This window comes from Periophthalmus magnuspinnatus, chromosome 19 (assembly GCF_009829125.3).
Source record: "Periophthalmus magnuspinnatus isolate fPerMag1 chromosome 19, fPerMag1.2.pri, whole genome shotgun sequence".
Classification (NCBI taxonomy): domain Eukaryota; kingdom Metazoa; phylum Chordata; class Actinopteri; order Gobiiformes; family Gobiidae; genus Periophthalmus; species Periophthalmus magnuspinnatus.
This window is the reverse complement of record NC_047144.1, coordinates 16,749,534-16,769,909: the sequence shown is the minus strand read 5'-3', so window position 1 is coordinate 16,769,909 and position 20,376 is coordinate 16,749,534. Positions and strand designations below refer to the sequence as shown.

The 20,376-nt window shown below is 39.1% G+C and overlaps 1 protein-coding gene across 1 annotated transcript in view; it reads right to left on the bottom strand.

The window, feature by feature from the left end:
• Positions 1-382: 382 nt before the first annotated feature.
• The window catches only part of LOC117386887 (thrombospondin-2-like), a 30,361-nt gene continuing 10,367 nt past the window's right edge, over positions 383-20,376 (bottom strand). Inside the window, exons 7-21 of the mRNA XM_055229371.1 lie at positions 19,222-19,398; positions 17,694-17,867; positions 16,514-16,644; positions 15,019-15,153; positions 13,420-13,638; positions 12,716-12,823; positions 12,470-12,629; positions 11,898-12,016; positions 11,254-11,488; positions 9,592-9,819; positions 7,979-8,109; positions 6,687-6,827; positions 5,197-5,294; positions 2,593-2,732; positions 383-406 (exon numbers count right to left, since the gene is read on the bottom strand). Coding sequence (XP_055085346.1) covers positions 399-406; positions 2,593-2,732; positions 5,197-5,294; positions 6,687-6,827; positions 7,979-8,109; positions 9,592-9,819; positions 11,254-11,488; positions 11,898-12,016; positions 12,470-12,629; positions 12,716-12,823; positions 13,420-13,638; positions 15,019-15,153; positions 16,514-16,644; positions 17,694-17,867; positions 19,222-19,398 — 2,204 coding nt within the window. The 3' untranslated portion in view covers positions 383-398. The remainder of the gene's footprint in view (positions 407-2,592; positions 2,733-5,196; positions 5,295-6,686; positions 6,828-7,978; positions 8,110-9,591; positions 9,820-11,253; positions 11,489-11,897; positions 12,017-12,469; positions 12,630-12,715; positions 12,824-13,419; positions 13,639-15,018; positions 15,154-16,513; positions 16,645-17,693; positions 17,868-19,221; positions 19,399-20,376) is intronic.

Here is a 20,376-nt window from a genome sequence, read left to right as displayed (position 1 = left end):
TGCCATATTGGGGAACTTCTTTTCTGTCAAAGTATTCACTTCTCCCACCACTTGAACCGTTAGTGCACATTTAAGAGGAATACATGTAGTTTGAATGACTGTGTTGCTATGTCGTTTTATTTGATTTACAAAAACATAATCTTGTGTTTTTATGAGATATAATTAATTTGATTTAATGCTTTAGGCCATTTTTAGACGATCATCAATGGATTTATTAGATCTTGACGTTTAAAAAAGTAGACAAAAATGTAAAAAGGGAAAAATACGCCCAGAGTCCAAGAGCGTTGTCCAAAATTCTGGTGTCGGGTTTACGCAGGTCAGAAATTTCAAAGCTGCTCCAAATCTCCATAAAATGAGCTCGTTCCTTCTCCGCTCCAGCCAAAGCAGCAGAAGAAGAATCAGTTATCTGAAAAACAGACAAAACAAAACACATGCGCCGGACACAACGTTTACGAGAGCGACGGGTTCAAATCGGGATATGGGCAAGACAAGAGGGGCTCAAAGTGTAGAAAGGACAGAACTACTAGTACTAAACCAGGACTAAACCAGGACTAAACCAGGACTAAACCAGGACTAAACCAGGACTAAACCAGGGCTAAACCAGGGCTAAACCAGGGCTAAACCAGGGCTAAACCAGGGCTAAACCAGGACTAAACCAGGACTAAACCAATGCTAAACCAGGGCTAAACCAGGGCTAAACCAGGGCTAAACCAGGGCTAAACCAGGGCTAAACCAGGACTAAACCAACGCTAAACCAGGGCTAAACCAGGGCTAAACCAGGGCTAAACCAGGGCTAAACCAGGATCTAAATCAGGATCTAAACCAGGGCTAAACCAGGGCTAAACCAGGGCTAAACCAGGGCTAAACCAGGGCTAAACCAGGGCTAAACCAACACTAAACCAGGATCTAAATCAGGATCTAAACCAGGACTAAACCAGGGCTAAACCAGGAGTAAACCAGGAGTGAACCCGGATTAAATCAGATGTAATCCAGGACTATACCAGCTCTAAACCAGGATTTGATAAAGTCTAAATGATAAGTGATGACTTTATCTGGACTAAGTCAGCCTAAAGCAGGACCAAACTTATGCAGTGATGTCTTTTAAAGTTATGATTCACTCTAATGCCATCAGTTCATTTCAAATGTGTGCAATTTTGACTGGTTCAGTCCTGGCTTAGTCCTGGCTTAGTCCTGGCTTAGTCCTGGTTTAGTCCTGGCTTAGTCCTGGCTTAGTCCTGGCTTAGTCCAGGTTAAGAATAGATTCTTGATTAAGTCTTGGTTAAGTGAAAGTTTTAGATTGGTTTTGGCATGGTGGTTTAGATACATTTTTATCACTCTAAGTTTCAGTGATTTGCCAAAGTAAATAACAATCCAAAACAAAACATTATAACTTTTGACAGGTCTAAAGTCCTCAAAATGGCACCTATTGAAAACTGAAATAGACGTAGTTAGGGATACACCAATCCAGCTTTTTCAGTTCCAGTAGCTTATCTGGACTTGACTATCTACAAATACAATATCAACAAATAACTGTGCTTTTAGAGAAAAAAATGTTTTCAGTCCCCACACTGGTAACTATTTACAAAATGGGTTAAATAGTTTCTTTTGTCATATAAGTAACCATAAAAAGGCTCCATATGAATAAAAATGTAAACATTATGAGATGTTCCTGAGCCTCCATCAGCCAGTAAACAGTCCTATTAAAACCAATTAAAGACTCAACCAGCACATCAGTGCATCCCTAGACGTAGTTTAACTTCTCTTTATTACACCATAGTCTTGAAGTACACATAGTAGTCTCACTTTAGACCTGCTTTGATCCAAGTTTTGTCTTAGTTTAGTCCTGTGGTTTGGATGAACCGTCTAGAACCTGAACTCTTGGATGGCACATATTTTATTGATTTCTCTTTGTTATTTGGACTAAGTGCAAAAACAAAGAATTATCATTTTACTTTATGAGAAAAAAGATGTCCACATATGAGGACATTCGTTCTACGTCATTTTGATAGAACGCAATAAAGTCACATTTGAATCATGATTTGCAAAAACCATTAATTGCCTGAACACAGCAACATTTTTTTCTGAGTAAAAACAAAATGAGAAGCAACAATTTTGCCGCTTGGAACAATGTGGCTCATCTGAAGTGCTGCTGACAGGAGCAGGAAGATATATGCCTTTAAAAAAGTCCATCTTGAATTTAAACTGTAATGTGTTATACTCTTCTGTCCCCACAAAATGACAGTATAATGACCTCATAAGTGGACAGCAGGACCTTGAACAGAAAAAAAAATCATATTGTGGCCTAGACAACCCATTATGTGGATGCCAGGCCCTAGGAGGATAAGTCAATTTATAAATGTTTGCGTCCTAGTTTACACCTATTTTTTATAAAAGTGTATTTTCGATGTGTTTTTCCAGGCTCAGCACTCCACATAAATGTTCATGTTTGGTTTATTCCCAGTAGACCAGTTTAGTCCTGGTACATCCTGGATTAGTCTCACATTTGTGCTGATTCTGTCCTGGTTTACTTTCTGTATCTTAATTAAACACAGTTTCAGAGTTGCTGGCTGTTCTGTGTAGTCTATGTGTTACCTCTGCACTCGTATCTCAGGTCGGAGAAAAGAGCTTGTTCTTGTGAAAACACGAACAGTCCCAGTCTCCCTCCAGACAAAGTGTGATCGTACACGGCCCCAGAGTCGGCCAAGATTAGCCTGCCATCGTACACCACGACCCTGCAAGAAAAAACAAGAGATATACAGCTATGTAGACCAACAATCTTACTTTTAACAGAAATCCATGAAATGTAAAGGTGCACTGTGTAACTTTTTCTGATAAGGGTTTCTCCATGGAGATGTTATAGCTTTGGCTGTATTGTTCCCATAGACTGCATATATAAATGGACATAGCTAACCTGCTAGCCGCCACGTTCCACACAGGAAGTGATCATGGGCGCACTCCCAGCTCCATTGACTCTGGCTCCAATTCACTTTCTATTGAAAAACTGTGGCCTCTCTCTCTGTAACTGCTGCTGTCAGACTCGTCATTTTGGTCTTAAAATGTTCGTATTAATCCGCTCTACATGATCCTGGGGTTTTTATTTCACTATTGTGTCTCTAAATCAAGATATGAACATTAATAACAGACCAATGAGGCACCTCCTTTCCCCGAGGTCACAGAAATCAAGAAATTATGCATGTTCCTCACATCTCCAAATTCAGTGAAGTACTTAACTTGGTTACTTAAGTAAAAGTACAGATACAGAGGTAAAAAGCTATTCAAGTAAAAGTATCACATAAAAAAAATCTTACCCATTTAAAAATGTACTTTAAAAGTAAAAAGTAAAAATACTTCACACAATTGTTGTTTGATAAATGTAGTGATACAGATTAAAAATGAGACATAGTAACAGTAACAATATGAATCAATTTCTTCATTTTTCTAGTGAGTTTTGTGTTTATTTTTGTTTCGTTAAAAGCCGATAACCCTTCAAAATCATATGAAAAGTACTTTTACTTTTCAGTCCAATTCAAAAATGTAATGGAGTAGAAAGTACAGATACTGCTCTCAAAAATAGTGACGTAAAAGTAAAAAGTATCCGCTGTGAAATGTACTTAAGTAGAATCTTAAGCTATCTGTATTTTACTTAAGTACAGTACTTTACTACTTGTACTTCATTACATTCCACCACTGTCCAAATTCCATTCAAGTATCGCACCATGACAACACACTATACCCATAATGCATCTCTGCGCAATTTCAACAGCTTAGCCTCTCTGTTAGAAATCCTTGACATTATTCTCCATCTGTGCTATAAAAACCAGTCGCTTGGGGCGTTTTTCTCGAGCACATTAGTGAGAAGTATCACACGGCTGCAGTAGATGTGGTTTTGTGGGTTTGTGGGTTTGTGAATTCCTGGCGCAAAAGTAAATTATTACACAGGCTTCCATGTAGCAAGTTCTAAAAGATTGATGATATCCCAGAGTCAAAGAACATCTGAGAGCTTCCTACGAGGACGACGGCATGTGATCTGAACAGATTTTTAGATGTTACGTTTCGTGTTGCTTGTCCCTTAAATAGTTATGAGCTCTGGCAGATGAACGCTGAGTACAAAATGAAAACGCATTGCCAATTTTTTATGATTTAAATTAGAAAAACACAAGTGCTCCGAGCAGAGAGACACATGTTTTAAAGATTTTGAATTCAGCACAGAGTAAAGTGGTAAAAGTTGATGTAGAGATGGCAGATTGGTATTTTGTTAAACATATGACATTTTGATAAGTAAAACAACTAAAGATAAGGTTGGGAAATACTGATTTAATAAACTTTTCAATTTGATTTAATTTTGTCTCATGAAAAACCACAGACTGTATAAAGAAGTGGACTAAGTGAGTCTGAAGTCACCCACAGCGTTCGGCTCCAGTCAAATGAAGCTCATCGAGACTAGAGCAGTTATAGCGGCCAATTTGGAGCAGAGTTGCATATCAAGAATTCTGACCGCGAGTATCATAGCAACAAAAAAGCCAATCTGGAGCGAAGCTGTTGAAGGTAATGCTTTTCTCGCCCACACCACTGGTTTAGCAGGGAGCGGGCACTTAGCAACGCTGTCAATCAAATCTGTTGCTTACGCTAACCTCGGGGAAAGAAGGCACCTGATTTGTCTGTTATTAATGTTCATATCTTGATTTACAGACACAAAAGTGAAAAACAAACCCCAGGATTGTATAGAGCGGGTTAATACGAACATTTCAAGGCCAAAATGATGAGTCTGACAGCAGCAGTTACAGAGAGAGGGGCCACAGTTTTTCAATAAAAAGTGAATTGGAGCCAGAGTAGATGAAGCCAGAAGTGCGGCCATGATCACTTCCTATTTGGAACGTGGCGGCTAGTGGGTTAGCTATGTCCATTTATGTTGCTCCTCTCTCTGTAACACGAAACTTGTTATTTTTGGTTTCTTGGTTTAGTTTATTTTTCTTTGTACACTTACATTTTTTAGTCAATTTTTGCTACTTTGCCTTTTACAATCCTGTTCATTAAATTACTTCTTTATTTTAACATTTTTCCATCTGGTTTTTGTTACCTCCCTGACCCTACACAAGCTGGGTTGTAACAATTTGAAACACTTAGATATAAAAATACTAGAAAAATATAAATCCTTTCCTTATTAAACTAAAGTTTCCAGGTTGAGAGCGTGTTTACCTGATGAAGCCAGTCTTGGGTCGGTGAATCAGGTGCATGCGATACGCTGTGAAGTACTTCCAGCCGATTTTATTTGGGTCGTGCCACAAAGTTTTGACCTGGAACAGAAACAGGGAGACTTTTCATGGAATCAAAGAGACAACAATGAGACTTGGGTATTTCCATTGATTTAGTGAAGATTCCTGAGCTAATTTTGTATTTTTTTTTAGATCTATTATTCAAGAGACTCGCTACATAAATAAGAAATAAGGGAAACATATCGGTGAAATACATTTGGGCTCTATATTACACAAAATTGACTCTTTAAATTGATGCTTTAAACCATGTTCTAATGCTGTTACCTCCTCAAAAACACACCTGGAGTTGTGTTTTGTTTCATTCACACATGTTTGAGTAACACTTTATTATTAGTCTGTCACATCTCCAAACCTTGTGATGTCACGAAGTGGTAGTTTTCAAGTTAACAGCTATATTTTACCTTTAGTTCAGCAGAGATTGGCAATTCTCTGTATCTTCTACCCCACCAACTCTTCGATAGATATATTTTTACTATATTTTATCTTATTCTACTTGTAAATGATATGCCAGTCTGTGTATTTGTGCTTTATACCACATACGTCTTTTGCTACTCCGTCCAAGCGATTTTCCTTCTAAGTCTTAGCCAAGTTGAACCCAAGGTATTTGAAGATTACATTTAATTATGCCACGTACAAGCCAATCAAAAATAAAAATAAAAATAAAGAGCTATGTCGACCAAAAATCTTACTTTAAACCAGGCGTCTCAAACTCGAATTATCTGGGGGCCGCAGGAGGAAGAGTCTGGGTGAAGTTGGGCCATATCAGGTATTCCACAAAAAAAACTTTGTTAAAATCTTCTCAAACGTCATCGCTGTTTAACATACATGAGGAAATATGTCAATTATTGTGGATTTTGCAGATATACATTGTTATTTGTTGAATCTTTTGTTACGGGAGTACACAGCGCAAGTGACACGAGTGTTTGGGGTTTATCGATTTGGTGGAACCTTCTACACACAACATGGTAACGCCACACTAACATTAAGCATTCATCTAGTCCTGTGGGCCACAAAATAGCGTCTTGTGGGCCGCAATTGGACACTGGGCCGCGAGTTTGAGACTCCTGCTTTAAACAGATCAAAATGCATGAAATGAAACATTGAAATAAAACAAATTTAAAAGGTGCACTGTAACTTTTGTGATCGATGTATGCCACCTGCTTTCTCTCCATGGAGATGTTATTGCTTTACCTGGATTGTTCCACAGTATGGCATTAAATATATCTATCTCACATTGATTTAATTACAAGTTAAAAGTTGAACCCAAGCATCTATTTGTTATCTGCTTTATTTCAGGTCTGTTTGTGATGAGGAAACAACATTAGAACAGAGATCAGAAAATAGCGTCAGAATATCGGCCCTTTAATTATATGACTCCCATAATGAGAGAATGCAGCAGTAGAAGTAAAATACCTGGTTCCTCGTGTTCCCCGTGTGCCAGAGCGCGTTCCTCAGATACTCCCCAGGCCCTGTAGTGGAGTTGACCAATTTGATGGAGAGTCCTGCTGTGCCGAACGCTTTTGAAGGTCTTTTCTCCCAGTACGCCTGAGAAATCTGCACTCACAAAAAAAATATCAGATCTGCTGAATACGAAAAATATAATACTAAAGTTGTATTTTTCATGACTGTTAGATATGCCTAAAGTAGCTAAGGCAGACATTTTTGTTTTGTTAAGTTTAAATAGTAGAATATGATAAGAAAACTGCACCCACCAAGCAATAACACACAAATCTGTTGAATAAACCCCATATATATTGTGCTAAAGTTGTATTTTTCATGATTGTTAGATATGTCTAAAGTAGCTAAATCTGTCATTTTTGTTTTGTAAAGTTGAAATAGTAGAAGATGGTAAGGAAATAAAAATATAACACCTGAGAAACCAGCACTCCCCAAACAGTAACAACAAAACTGCTGAATAAACCCCATATATATTGTGCTAACGTTGCATTTTTCATGACTGTTAGATATGCCTAAAGTAGCTAAGGCAACCATTTTTGTTTTATGTTTAAATAGTAGAATATGGTAAGTAACCTACACTCACTGAACAAAAATAAACAAATCTGCTGAATAAACCCCCTAAAGTAGCTAAAGCTACCATTTTTATTTTGTAAAGCTATAATAGAATAGTTAGAATATGGTAAGGAAGTAAATATATTACACCTGAGAAACCAGCACTCCCCAAATAATAACAAAACTGCTGAATAAACCCCATATATATTGTGATAGTCGAATGTTCATGCTGTTAGATATGTCTAAGTAGCTAAGACAGTCATTTTTGTTTTGTAAAGTTTAAATAGAGGAAGCAAAGTCAAAAATATTGGCAAAATTTTCATACATTTTAACACCATCCGGGGTTATAGAATACAGTGGGTCCTTGCTATATGGCGGTTCACCTTTAGCCCATTGTGAGACAGGTTAGTTTTACCCGACTGACGATGTGTTTTTGTAATCGTAATCCTTCAGTACTAGAGGATGCGCAGGTTCAGACATTTGGTGCATGTGCTTGACTAAGGCCTCTAAGTCAGAATCCCCCCTAAACGTGATGACACCGTAGCGCTGTGGATCTTTTGAGCGGTCAAGGATAGCCGCCCCTCTCCTATCTCGCACCTCGTGTGTGTGGAGAATTTGAGTTTGTGGAAATCACTTGCAGGCGCCCATGCTCAGTTTCTATTGGGAGTGCAGTGGATACAGTCTATGGTCCAGACCTGTTTCCACATGACCACATAGAAGCGTCGGCTGGACTGATATGAAAACACCACTCCAGCGTAGTCGTCGTCTCTGTCCGTGTTCACGTAAAAGGTCACACTGAAGTCCACTGCACTGAACCGGTCAAAACCTGTGGGAAAAAATATTTAATTATTGATAAATTCTTGTATCAAAATGACAGTAAACACCCATACACCACTTTTTAATACCTAAACCCATTTTTGCTGTAATAAATCATGAAGAACTAAATACAGCTAGTGAAGTGTTTTTGAAATAGCTTCTCTTATAATGTTAGAAAAGTCCTTTTAGTCGGCTCTGTTAACACTGATCTGTATTTCCATGAGGTATCTTGGGCATTTTTGACATAATATTTGAGTAATTTTAAATGTGGAAATGTGGAGTGTGATGTTTGAAATGAAAGAACAGGATAATGCATAGTTTCATTGCAAATGGAGGGATACTTGGATGTATTTTAATTGTTTGTAACCTGCCCGGGGACTGCAGATGGAAACTAAATCTGGTGTAAAGTATCTCTTCTTTTACGAGATTAACGTGTCTGCACATGGTCCCTGTTAAAATAAACCAAATAAACTAAACTAATAAGTCAGACTGCAGATGGTGCTGTCGTCCTGAAGCCCGACTACTTCAGGACAGTATCCCAGGTGTGTGAGAGTAAAAAGACCAAACTAAACCTTGGTCTGAAAAAAGCTATTGACATAAATTATCGGAAGACCAGATGAACCCATAGACTGCATAAAAGTTCACCATCTGCGACTCGTGATTGTGACGTCACCCACAGCGTTCAGCTCCAGTCAAATGAAGCTCATCGACGCTAGAGCAGTTATAGCGGTGAATTTGGTTTTGTCTGTTACTAATGTTCACATCTTGATTTGGAGACAGTTTTGAAATAAAAAGGATCATGTAGAGCGGGTTAATACGAACATTTTAAGATCAAAATGACGAGTCCGACAGCAGCAGTTACAGAGAGAGGAGCCACAGTTTTCCAGTGAATTGGACTCGATGGAGCCAGAATTCAAAACAATGTAATTAAGTTAAATGACTATTGTGAAATTGCTAAATTCATTGAATGAGTCAGATAATGAGATATTGGACTGTCTTTTTCTAATCTGCCCTGACGCTGTACAAAATCAGGTCTTTGATAAACTATTAACTTTGAATCAATTTGTAAATACATATACACTCTATACATTTGTTCCTACATATATTTTATTTACAAAAACATATATTTACTGTGAAAATGTCAGTATATCTGGACTTTTGAGTTTTAAAATGTAAAAATAGCCAACTGTCTTGTTTTTTGATTATACAAATATTCTGAAAATTGCACATTTTGCTACAATAGGAATTCATTATTTACTTTTATAGATTATTAATATGTTGTATTTTGCATTTTTATTCATTTATTTTCATACATGTATTTATTTAAAGCCAGACAGACAAACAAGTTAGGCATTTTTAAATACAACTATATAGGACCAAGACACATTAAGACAAGATGTAATGGGACAGTTTGAAGACAAGCCAAAAAATAATTAAAAAATAAACTATGAGTGAGTGTTTATGCATAGCGTGTGTGTTTTTATATCTTTACCTAAAGCAATACCAGGATCGGAGTTAGCAGTTTGCAGCAGCTCTCTGCCCTGACTCCTGATGAGCCACAGTGGATCGGATTGCGTGGTGCCTTTAGGATCCAACAAAACCACCTGGAATTTTCTGAAGTCCGTAAACCCGATGTCCTGGTTCAACGGACAGGCATCCAACGCATCGGGAATAGTGTCATTATCGAAGTCATCGAAGCAGGCGTCCCCACTGCCGTCTCCTACAGGAAACACACAGGCGATAAACAGTTAGCAGGAGTTAGCATAGCAATAAAAATATACTGCTGAATAGATTACACAGAACGTTATTTATGACATTTTGAAACTCGTGGGAGCTTTAGGTTTTGTATATTCGTGCTAAGAACATATTTTTTATCACTGAAGCATGAGCAGGGCAGATATGGACTCAGTGTTCCTGTATGTTAAATAAATCTGTCGTTAACGATATGTAATATGGATGTAGCTATAAGAAAATGTGTGTCAGGCAGGTAGGTCGCTTGTTAAAAAATGGAAAAAAAAAAAAAGGACAATGAATAACTTCTCCTTTTTATACTTTTGACAGTTTTAAATAATTAATAAGAGGTTGGCCACACGTGAAAAGTACTTAAGGTTAAGGTGGACTTTATTGACCCCATAGGGAAACAGGCTCTGTCTTGGCTAAAACTCCACAGACATAAAACTGGACAGGAAGTAGTGACGTTAACAGTGAGGTAGCCAGGCGTTGTTGTGTACAGAGCCTATTTGTCCACTGCATTTAACCCACTGGGACAACCTGTCAGGAGCAGGGGGACTCATCTCCAGATCTTGAGCTACCCTTGGTCTTAGTAGAGGATTTTGTGAATGTTTGGAGTTCTCGGTGAAAATGAACCCAGAACCTTCTTGTTGTGAAGCGAGTTTGTAATTGTGATCGGGAAAACTATAGCCACACGTACGATCCAAGGGTTTCAGAGTGAGGACAAACTGGAGCCATTGCCATAACAATTCATTCATCTGAAACATACTGTAATATTAAAACTGTGAAACTGAAACTGCAGAGTCAAAGGGAACTCCAGCCTAAAACGCTACGAAGGCATTAACATATTTTTAAGTAGACTGACTAGATTAGACTAGAAAAATTGCCACTCCCACCTGAATTGTTTGTTTTAACCAAGATTAGGGTTAAATAAAGATCTTAGTAGCCCTATATCTCCAACTCATTTTGTAAACAAGATAAAAAAAACATCTATCATCAAGTGTTTTCAAACGCTTAAAGAGCAATTAATACTCAATAGAAGTAAAATATTCCTAACATATTTGGATCACCATGTTACCTCTTCTTTGTTTTGAAAAAGTTTTACAAAATCTGTGGAAAACATTGTATTAACATGTCTTATAAGTTTCACTTTTGTTTTTAACGCTCTGAATCAAAAGTCCCTCACCCATCACAGCACTATCACATTACAATCTGTACATCACATCAGGTTTGTAAAGCTGTAGTGTATTGTTTTGTATCCTGTTTTAGTATATTTATGGAGAAATGTTGTGTGGGAGCATGGACGACGTAGGCTCAAACCATAAAACCTCTTCAAGCATGTTTTTTGACGAGGAAACAACATTATAACATGGTAGAACGCTCCAAAAAGTGGATTCTCCATACTACCCCCTTGTTACCCTACCATCTGAGTCTTGTTGGTCGCGGTTGGGCACCAGTCTGCAGTTGTCTCTGTCGTCAGGGATACCGTCATTGTCGTCGTCATGGTCACAGGCGTCGCCGCGGCCGTCCCGGTCCTGGTCGGCCTGGTTACTGTTGGACACGTAGGGGCAGTTGTCCAAAGAGTTCTGGTGTCCGTCCTCATCGATGTCTGCGTTATCGTCACACATGTCCCCCACTAGGTCATTATCTGAGTCCAGCTGGAAATACAAGATGTTAAGAGGATTTTAAAGTCACAGTATGTAACTTTTTAGCCTAAAAATATACTAAAACAAAACCTTACATTTATTTACATTTTTATTTTGGTTATGTTTATTCTACTGGAAAGCTTACTCTGAGCAGGTTTGCAGCTCCACAAACCTGACTCTTATTTGTCCTGGCCTCCTCCTGCTTGTTTCCATAGAAATGTTGTTCTTTTGGCTATAATATTCCACACTATGGCATAAAACGTAACTGTCTCTATGGAAAATGTATGAAATTTTCAAATGAACTGTCAGTTTCCTTAAAGCATAATCCATTTAATAGCAAAAAAAGTTTAGCATTTTATCCGTACAATTCGTTGCTTCAGATACATGATATATGTATCTGATATATTTGAGTCCTCCTCACCTGTAGGGGGTTGTGTAGCAGAGGGCAGTTGTCGCACTGGTCTCCCACTCCGTCCAAATCTGTGTCCCTCTGGTCTGTGTTGTAGATTAATGGACAGTTGTCACGCTCGTTCAACACTTCTGTAAAAACACAATACAGAAGAGACTTAGACTGGGAATGTACCACCAACTTTTATGTGCCGGAAGGTAAATCAAAATGGCCGACATTGAGTGAGAGAAATAAATAGTTTTACACACTGTATTTTATTAATATGTCTTCCTATTTGTGATATGAGTAACTAGTAATGTATTCCAGTAGCTGACTCTCTCATTTATTCACTATGGGACCACTGAGAGGAGCATTTTGAGCTTTGGAGATGTAATGACTAATAATAAAGTGTTACTCAAACATGTGTGAATGAAACAAAAAAAACTCCAGGTCTGTTTTTGAGGAGATAACAGCATTAGAACATAGTTTAAACATTACAAAAGTCCATTTTGCGTAATATAGGCCCTCCAAGAGTCAAGAGAACCTTTATTTGTCCTCCAAACTTCATTACTCAGTATAAAAAGTATTTTCGCCAAGTTTCATACCATCTCCATCTATATCTATGCTGCATGCGTCCCCCTCTCCATCCTCGTTAGTGTCAGTTTGCAGTGGGTTACTCTCAAAGGGACAGTTATCACATCTGTCCCCAATTCCATCCAGGTCTGAGTCGAACTGACGAGGATTGAACACCAGGGGGCAGTTGTCCTAAAACATGCATACATTTATATAGTATTATACAGTAGATTTACACAAAAATTGACCTTTTTTAATCTAAATGTCTCAATACGCACCCTTCCGTCCATAATCTCATCATTATCATCATCAGGGTCACAGGTGTCTCCCACTCCGTCGTTGTCCCAGTCTTCCTGTCCAGAGTTGGGGATTGTTGGGCAATTGTCCTGCAAAAAAAAAACAACACATAGCTGCTTATGAAATGACATACATTCTATTAAATAAATGTATAATAAATATTGATCACTGGGTTGAAAAACATGTCAGTAGATAACAAGGTACATAATAATATAGTAATAATAATAGACTTTAAAACAGCTCTGCTTGTGAACAAGTCTCCCCATGCCCTAGCACGAAAGTACGTCTCTCACATGTAAGTGCTACATGAACCATTTCACACTCTGAGGACTTCAGGGACCGGCCTCCTGCTGGTGCCCACAGTCAGGACTAAACCAGGACTACACCAAGACTAAACCAGGACTAAACCAGGATTAAACCAGGACTAAACAAAGACTAAATCAAGACGAAATCAGTTGAAACCAGACCTAAACGTGGAATAAACTTGGAATAAACGTGGAATAAACATGGACTAAAGCGGTACTAAACATGGACTATACCAGAACCAAACAAGGACTGACCCAGGACTAAACCAGGACTAAACCAGGACCAAACCAGGACTAAACAAGAACCCTTAATCGTTTAATTTAGAAAACAAAAGTCTATATAAATGTATAATTATATGAAAACAAATCATAAATGGTACCTTCTGACAGTGATAGGTAGCGTTCTGTTTGCAGGGGAGTTGTTGATTGGGCCAGCCGTCCAGATCTGAGTCCTCTCCACACACAAACCCATCTCCAGCAAAGCCCACGGCGCACACACATTTAAACAGCAGCTCTGAGGCCAGCCCCAGGTAAAAACAGTCTGCCGATCTGTGACAGCTGTGACTTCTATCTCTGCATGGATTATGAGGCTCACAAACCTACCAGGAAATAAGAGATTTTAAAGGTCCAATATTACACAAAATTAACTCTTGTGATTTTTAAGTCATGTTCTAATGCTGTTAGCTCCTCAAAAACAAACCTGGAGTTGTGTTTTGTTTCATTCAGGCACTTTATTATTAGTCTGTCTACATCTCCAAAGCTCAAAATGCTCTGTTCCACCTTGTGATGTCATGAAGTGGTAGTTTTCAGCTCCTTTTACCTTTAGTTCAGTAGAGATTGGGAATTCCAGGACTGAAATCATCCAAATGATTCTAGAGAAGGTGTGTGGAGTTTAAAAACACAGTGGAGCACTTCCTGTTTTACCACATGATGACATCAAAATAATAAGTCAGATTTGTAGAGTTTGTTGCTTCTACAGAAACCAGTGCTGTTTCTAAGTCCTTTGTGTTATTTCTTTTGTTTTTACTTGTAAGCTGAAATCTGGAATCAGACCATACAGCGTGCAGAAGACATCTCCTCTCATTCAAAACTAAATATTCTACTTCCTTTACCCCAGATTTACAGTTTGATGCTTTTGCTTTTATCCTGCAGAAATCAGCTCTGTTTCTCCGTGTTATTATTTTTTCCTTTTGCACTTGTAAACTGCCATGTTTTTTTGAGACTTGAGCTGAACATGTGTTAATCTGTCTGTCGGTGATGTCCATCAGAAATCAGGCCGACAGGTTATGTTTCAGATCATGACATCTTGTTGTTAAGTGCTGTAAAAGTGTGTGGTCTTGGCTGTGGCTAGGGACAGGTAACACGGGCAAAGACCAGAGCTGCAGATTCATCGCAATTGAACCTTAATTATTGTGTAAATAATAATAATATGCACGTTTTTTGTCCCAATGAACACAATTGTTTCTCCATATTACACCATTTTTATTTTTTTAATCTCTGTTCTGATGTTGTTTCCTCATCACAAACAGACCTGGAGTTGTTTTGTTTCATTCACACATGTTTGACACAAAAAAACCCTGCATATTTACTTCTTCTCTCAAACTGAAAACGCCCTGTTCCACCTTGTGATGTCATCATGTGGTAATACAGGAAGTGGTCCACTGTGTTTTTAAACTCCACACACCTTCACTAGAATCATTTGGATGATTTCAGTCCTGGAATTCCCAATCTCTACTGAACTAAAGGTAAAAGGAGCTGTTAACTTGAAAACTACCACTTCATGACATCACAAGGTGGAACAGAGCATTTTGAGATTTGGAAATGTAGACAGACTAATAATAAAGTGTTACTCAAACATGTGTGAATGAAACAAAACACAAATCCAGGTCTGTTTTTAAGGAGGTAACAACATTATAACATGGCTTAAAGTTCACGAGAGTCCATTTTGTGTAATATCGGTCCTTACAGTGAGTATGTACCTGTTTGTTGGTCTGAGCCTCTTTTATCCCCAGTCCAAACGGCTGAGTTCCTTTGTATCGAGGAGGACAGGGCAAACAGTAGAACCCAGGATCTGTGTTTATGCAGCCAACCACGCACAGTCCCTCCACTTCACACTGAGGGGAGACAAGGAAAACGTTATTCCCTGTTAATTATATTAGGTCAAATGGATACAGGCCTGTCACAATAATCACTTTATCAACTTATCATTCTATATGTGAAACTTGGAACAATATTTTTTGTTGGTGTCTATATTAATCGTGTGTATTTATTTATTTTTTTAGGCTGTATGATTAGATTTAAGACGTAAAAATTTGAATTAATAACTTCTATGACTCATTACAGACGCAAACTAACAATTTAAGTGTTTCATTCTGCTGTTTATTTAATGATTTCTAACAGTATCGTAGATTTAGAACAGTTTTTGTGGTGTAAATCTGCTCTTGATTTCCAATATTATCGTTTATCGTCTATATTTACTTCAGCGATATATCAAACTTCAAACTATGTGATTGTGACAGGTCTAGCTGGGCAAAAACATGTAAAAACTTTCTCTGTAAACATACTAAATTGTCTGCATTGTGCTTCATGAGTGATGGGTTCCCAATCATCTCCTGATAGTCTTTTCAGAGCAAAATCAAAATGGAGACTTCTTACAAACCCCGTCCCCCTTCGTGAGCCAAAATGGACTCCCTGTAGAGCCCCACTTTGGACACTGCTGCTCTACACAAAATTGTATTTCATCTTTTTGGCTGTGTTAAATTGAGTCAAAAACTTTATGCATAAAGTAAAGCCGTTTTCTATATTTTTCTAAACATGGCCCTTTTGCTGTTATGATGATCAATGTCATTAGAATATCTATTAAAACTAAGCATAGATTCAAACCATAAACTGTATAAAGAAGTGGACTAAGTGAGTGCGACGTCACCCACAGCGTTCGGCTCCAGTCAAATGAAGCTCATCGAGGCTAGAGCAGTTGTAGCGGACAATTTAGACCCAAGTTGCATATTAGAAATTCTGCACGTCAGTATTATAGCAACCAAAGAGCCAGTCCGGAGTGAGGCTGTTTAAGGTAACACCCTTTCCCACTGCGCTTAGCAACGCTGTCAATCAAGCCTGTTGCTAATGCTAACGGGAGTGACCTTGGGGGAAGAAGGCACCTGATTTGTCTGTTATTAATGTTCATATCTTGATTTACGGACACAATAGTGAAAACAATAGCAAAATAAAACCTCAGAATCATGTAGAGTGGGTCAATACGAACATTTTACGACCAAAATGACGAGTCTGACAGCAGCAGTTACAGAGAGAGGGGCCACAGTTTTTCAATAGAAAGTGAATTGGAGCCAGTCGATGGAGTTAGCTACGTCCATTTATATATACAGTCTATGAGGTAAATGGTCAAAATGTTTTACAAATCAACAGGACCAGAATTTGTCCATGAATGTCAGCTTGTTAAGATATATTTAAGTTTACCTCGTTTTCATCCTCACAGTGAGTCCCGTTTCCTTTGAGACCTGGGGGACATGGACCACACTCCCAGGATTCATCAGGGTGAAAGGTGCAGCTCACTCCAGGGAAACAGGGCCTATACTGCACACACACATCTGAAAACATGACACTGTATGAAGAGTAAAGTGGTAATATTGAAAATACTTTGAAAATAAAAGAAGTCTTAACTGTAGGGTTAGCAAGTTTATTCATTTTTTCCCCATAAAAGATAAAATACATAAAGTTGTTTGTTGAGGATATTTTATTATAAATATTTGCAGCCTTTGTCATTTTTTTCTTCAAATCAAATAGTGATTTTGATGTTTGCTGTCAGGGCGATATGACCAAAACACGGACCATGACTTTTTCCCCTCATTTCGATTTGTTTTAAATTTGTCTTATTGAAAATTATTGATCGATAAAACAATAAATAAACAATAAATAAAAATCTTCCTCCAAAGTTTAAATTCCAAACATGCTTTTAGTCCTCATCTCCACTGTCCATGTCTCCTCGCCTCCTCTCTCCTTATTTCTTATCTCCTCATCTTCTCTTCTTGTCTCCTCTCCTCCTCTCTCCTTGTCTTGTCTCTCCCGTCTCCGCTCTCCTCGTCTCCTCTCCTCCTCTCTCCTTGTCTACTCTCTCTTCATCTCCTTTCTCCTCACCTCCTCTCCCTGTCTCCTTCCTCCTTGTCTTCTCTCTCCTCCTCTCCTCTCCTGTCTCCTCCTTTCCTGGTCTCCTCACCTCCTCTCTCCTTATCTTGTCTCTCCTCCTCTCCTGTCTCCGCTCTCCTTGTCTCCTCTCTCTATGTCTCCTCTCCTTTCTCCTTGCCTCCTCTCTCACTGTCTCCCTCCTTGTCTTGTCTCTCCTCCTCTTCTTGTCTTCTCTCTCCTCCTCTCCTCTCTCCTCATCTCCTCCCTCCTTGTCTTCTTTCTCTTCCTCTCCTTTTCTGTCTCTTCTGTCGTCTGCTGTCTCCTCTTTCCTCTTCTCATCTCCTCTGGAGACCTCTCCAAAGACCCAAACTGATCACTGAGATTACAGCCCTACTTGCTATTAATTCCTCTGCCCTATATCCTGCTGTCGTAGCTGTGAAAACTACAATCTAGTTTATAAAGTCAATGAAAAACATGACACCTCCTTTAACACGTGTTTAAAATGAAAGCTTACCTATGGGACATGGCTGTGAGTTGCATGCCTGGTAGTCCACTGTATTCCCTACGCACTTTTTCCCTCCGTGTTTGGGGGCGGGGTCAGAGCACGCCCTCTCTCTACTGGACAGACCCCCTCCACATGAGAGAGAACATGGGGACCACTCCGACCAACCGCTCCAGCCTCCGGCAACTGTCATTTACACAGCAAGAAACCAGTGTTCACTAATGCATGAGTAAAAGGCAGATTTGAGCACACAGGGGTCTATATGAAAACACTATCATTTATGTGAGCTAGCCTGCACTTATGTTACTCACATTTTAGACTGTTTTTTTTTCTCCTGATTCGCTTGGCTAAAAGGGGGGCTTTGGGAATTTCTTGTGCAAACACTGTAGTATTAAAGCTGTACTATGTAACGTTTCTTGTGGAAGGTTTGTGCCTAGAATGTTTCACAATATGGCATTAATGGTAGACAGTCACATTTTTCATATAGCGCCTTTTCCACCTTCAAGCCACTCAAAGAACTTTACATCAAGAAACTGCACACACATTCATACAACAGTGTACACAGACACTGGGGACGAGGTGGGTTAAGCGTCTTGCCCAAGGACACAACGACAGCATTCATCAGTGAGAGCTGGAATTGCACCGCCAACCTGTGGGTCAGTGGACAAACGCGCTACCAACTGAGCTACTGTCGTTAGCTTAAACCTATCTAGCTCCACGGAGAGCGGCTGAAGCCATCACACCAAGTTACAGGTCAGATCTGTGGAGAGACAGCCTCACTCACACCAAGAATGCTACTTTTGCTAATGATAAGAACACTGTAATGGAATACATGTGTACATACTGTGAACAATCCCAGGCAAATCCACGGAGACAAGACAGGTGATGTACCTCCAGAAATGTTACATAATCCACCTTGAAACATAATATAATAAAGACTTTTCCTACATTTTCAAATAAAAAAGCAAAAAAAAAAAAAATCTATATTATTTTTGCTCTTGGTAAATGTAGATGCTAAAATTTTTATATAACGTTTTTCCACTTTCAAGGCTCAAAACACTTTACATCAAGCTATGTAGTATTAAAGCTCCACTAAGTAACTTTTCTGGTTGAAGTTCCGCTACCTGTTTGTGCCTAGAATGTTCCACAATACAGCATTAATGGTAGACAGTCACATTTATATATAGCGCTTTTTCCACCTTCAAGTCACTCAAAGTGCTTTAAATCACGAATACACACATTCACACACCAGTGTACACAGACACTGGGGGTGAGGGGGGTTAAGTGTCTTGCCCGAGGACACAACAACAGCTAGAATTGCCAACCTGTGGGTCAGTGGACAAACGCTCTACCAACTGAGCAACTGTCTTCCTTGATTTGAACTGATAATAGAAGAAATATGCCAACGATAGATAGTTTGGTAGGTAGGACTGGGTAAAGTACACAGATTTGTGAATATCTAATATTTTAAAGTATACTGTTGTTGACCTCCATGTTTTGGCAGTATAATAGTACAGTATGGTGTGTCATGTGTACTCACTCGGACACAGTGGTTTGGTGCAGGTCTCGCTCTCCCTCTCTGCTCCGCTGCAGCCTCTGCCCCCCCTCTGAGGCGGGGGGCTGTTACACAGACGCACCCGAGTCATGTTCCCCTCCCCACAGCTGACCGAGCAGGACGACCAGGGAGACCAGTGCCCCCAGCTGCCATCAGAGTGCACTGCAGGGGTTAAGAGGAATATGTGGTATAGTGTAACAGCAGTAGTAGCAGTAGTAATAGTAGTAGTAGTGATAGTAGGCAACCAGGGCGACCAGTGCCCCCGGCTGCCATCAGAGTGCACTGCAGGGGTTAAGAATAATAGGTGGCTTGGTGTAACAGTAATACTCGTAATAGTAGTTGTAGTAGTAATAGTGTGACCAAAGTGACCATCAGAGTGCACTGCAGGGATAGGAAGTATAAGAAAGAGTAGTAGCAGTGGTAATAGTAGAAATAGTAGTCGTAGTAGTAATAGTACTGGTAGCACTCGAGCAGTCGGTCAGCTGCCACTGTATAAATGTAACAGTAGCAATAGTAGTAGTATTAGCAGTAGTAGTAGTATTGATAGCTGTAAAAAAAGACCATTTATCTGCCAATGGTGGGTTTGGTGATTATAGGTAGTAACTGCACTTACAACATGAAGTACATAAAAATATAGTTGATATAGAAGATTAAGTAGTCAGAGGTGGTAGTAGTAGTAGTAGTAGTAGAAAGTATAGTACTATTTATCAACACAATCGCCAGGGAAACCAGTGATCTACTACAACAGAGCACATTAGAAGAGGTGGAAGTCGTAGCGTGCGGAGAGGGAAAAGTAGCAGTAGTTCATCATAATTACCGGACTCTCCTAATGTGGGACAAATGTGTTTTCCCCTGTGATCTTGGTGTTGTAGACGTCATACCAAAAATAGTACTTGCCACGGCAATTTGAATATGATACTAAGAATAATAGCAGTGGAAATGGTAAAAGACGTAGCAGTAGTAGTACAAAGGACATAAGTGGTCCCAAGTCAAATCAGTATAAACACAACTTGGACGTAGAACAAGCTGATTTTGAATGGAAAACCCTCACGAGCCAGAACAGTGAGAGTCTTCACTTTAGACTTTAAGTTTTAAATTCTGATCTCTATCTCTTTGTGCTTTTGCCATTCACATGTTTAT